General features: G+C 43.8%; 1 protein-coding gene across 5 annotated transcripts in view; it reads right to left on the bottom strand.

Annotated features, from left to right (window-relative positions):
- Positions 1-1750, bottom strand: part of Zbtb8a (zinc finger and BTB domain containing 8A) — a 54422-nt gene that overhangs the window by 10252 nt on the left and 42420 nt on the right. For all 5 annotated transcript variants that reach the window (XM_023701067.1, XM_023701069.1, XM_023701068.1 and 2 more), the window contains one exon: positions 213-1036. In XM_023701067.1, the coding sequence (XP_023556835.1) occupies positions 213-1035 (823 nt within the window). In that variant the 5' untranslated portion in view covers position 1036. The remainder of the gene's footprint in view (positions 1-212; positions 1037-1750) is intronic.

Genomic DNA, 1750 nt, shown 5'->3' with positions numbered 1-1750 from the left:
GGTTCAATCCCCCAGCACCACATGCCAGCCAGCCCCGCCCCCTGGTGGGCTGAGCTGGCCACACACACACAAAATAAATAAATTAATTAAAAAAAAAAAAGTTACTTATTTCAATTTCCCACTAACCCCTAAGTTAAGGGCATATTGAGGCAGGATTGATTTTTATAGGAATTTGGAACTGGGTTGAGCATATTTATGCTACTTTTAGGTACCTGGGAAACTCCTGGATGTGACATCAGATCCTTGACCATACTGATAGCCTACAGGACCAGAGTCCACTTCAACTTCAATTTGAGCTTGTTCCTCAGATTGCGAAATGTGGCTGGAAGAATCAGATGTGCATGCTTCTTGTTTGCTTGACTTAAAATGAACAACTTCAGAAGGCTGCGATAATCTCAAATGTTTGGCCTTTTTGATAGAATCTTTCCTTTGTTCCTGCTTGGCCAAAGGAGGCTGAGTACTCCTCTGGGAGGCTGGGTTATAATTATATTTACTCCACGACTTCCCACTTATGCCACCCGCTCCTGGGTCTGGGCTGAGGTGAGAATGTGGAGAACCGCTTTCTTCTTGCCAGCTGCCACTGTAAAACGAGGGACGTTCAGTACCATTGGAACTGACATCCTTATCTGAGAGGCTGAAATAGCGATCTTTTTCCTTCTCACTAATGTCAAGGGAAGATTTAATAAAAGTCTTACATACACCAATAACATCAGTCATCTGAAGGAAGCTGGCAGCAGACATCACTTCGATGACATTCTGCCCAGTGAGTGACAGTTTGCCAGAATAGACAAAGTCCAGGATAACCGTGAAAGTGTCAGGGGAGAACGCCTGAAATGTGGCTGTGGTTGGCTGACTCGTCTCCTTTGAATTCTGAGCGAGAAGCATTTTGAAGTAGCCACTACTAGCAAATAACACATTTCGATGTGCTTTGAAGACCTTTCCTTCAACCAGAATACTGCAGTCACAAAACACGTCTTGCCGGCGCTGCTCGTTCAGCTGTTCCAGCAGGTGAGACTGATGCGAGGAGATCTCCATTCTAGAGGGAAAGACACGCGTGGATGGATGCCAATGACTAAATATCAACCCCTTTCCAGGACGTGGCGAGGAAGACAATAATCCAAAGCCCTCACCCCCATCAAAACCACTTTTTTCTTCTTGGAGAATAAAGTCCTTAAGACACAGAAGATAGACAATAGGTTTCGCTCATCATTTAATATTATATATTATTAGTTATTAGGTTTTTAGAAAATTTCCAGCAGCCAACTTTATTGAGCCTTCTTTTGTAGGCTAACCTAAGCAGTTATGATCTCGAACCCAAGCCAGGCAGTAAGTCCTGAGTCAATGAAGTCAAAGTCACTCCCTTTTATATAAGTGGCTCATTGCCAGGAATGTATAAACATAACCAACATCTCCTATCTTAAAAACAAACAAGCAAACAAAGGCCTCAATCTCACATCTACTTTTTTAATCAGTTTTTTTTTTTTTGGGCGGAACCGGGGATTGAACTCAGGCCCTTGCACTTGCCAGGGAAGCGCTTACTCTACTGAGCCATCTCCCCGGCCACCCTCACACCTGCTTTTTGATTACTACTTGTATTTCTCTCTCCCATACACAAAATTCACTGAAAGAACTTCGTTTTCATATATATATATATATATCTGTATGCCAGGGCCGGGGAGATGGCTCAGTGGAATAAGCGCTTCCCTGGCAAGTGCCAGGGCCTGAGTTCAATCCCCGGTTCCGCAAAAAA

This window comes from Octodon degus, unplaced genomic scaffold (genome assembly GCF_000260255.1).
Source record: "Octodon degus isolate 3935 unplaced genomic scaffold, OctDeg1.0 scaffold00130, whole genome shotgun sequence".
Taxonomy (NCBI): Eukaryota; Metazoa; Chordata; class Mammalia; order Rodentia; family Octodontidae; genus Octodon; species Octodon degus.
The sequence above is the reverse complement of the archived record's forward strand: the minus strand, read 5'-3'. Positions and strand labels throughout refer to the sequence as shown.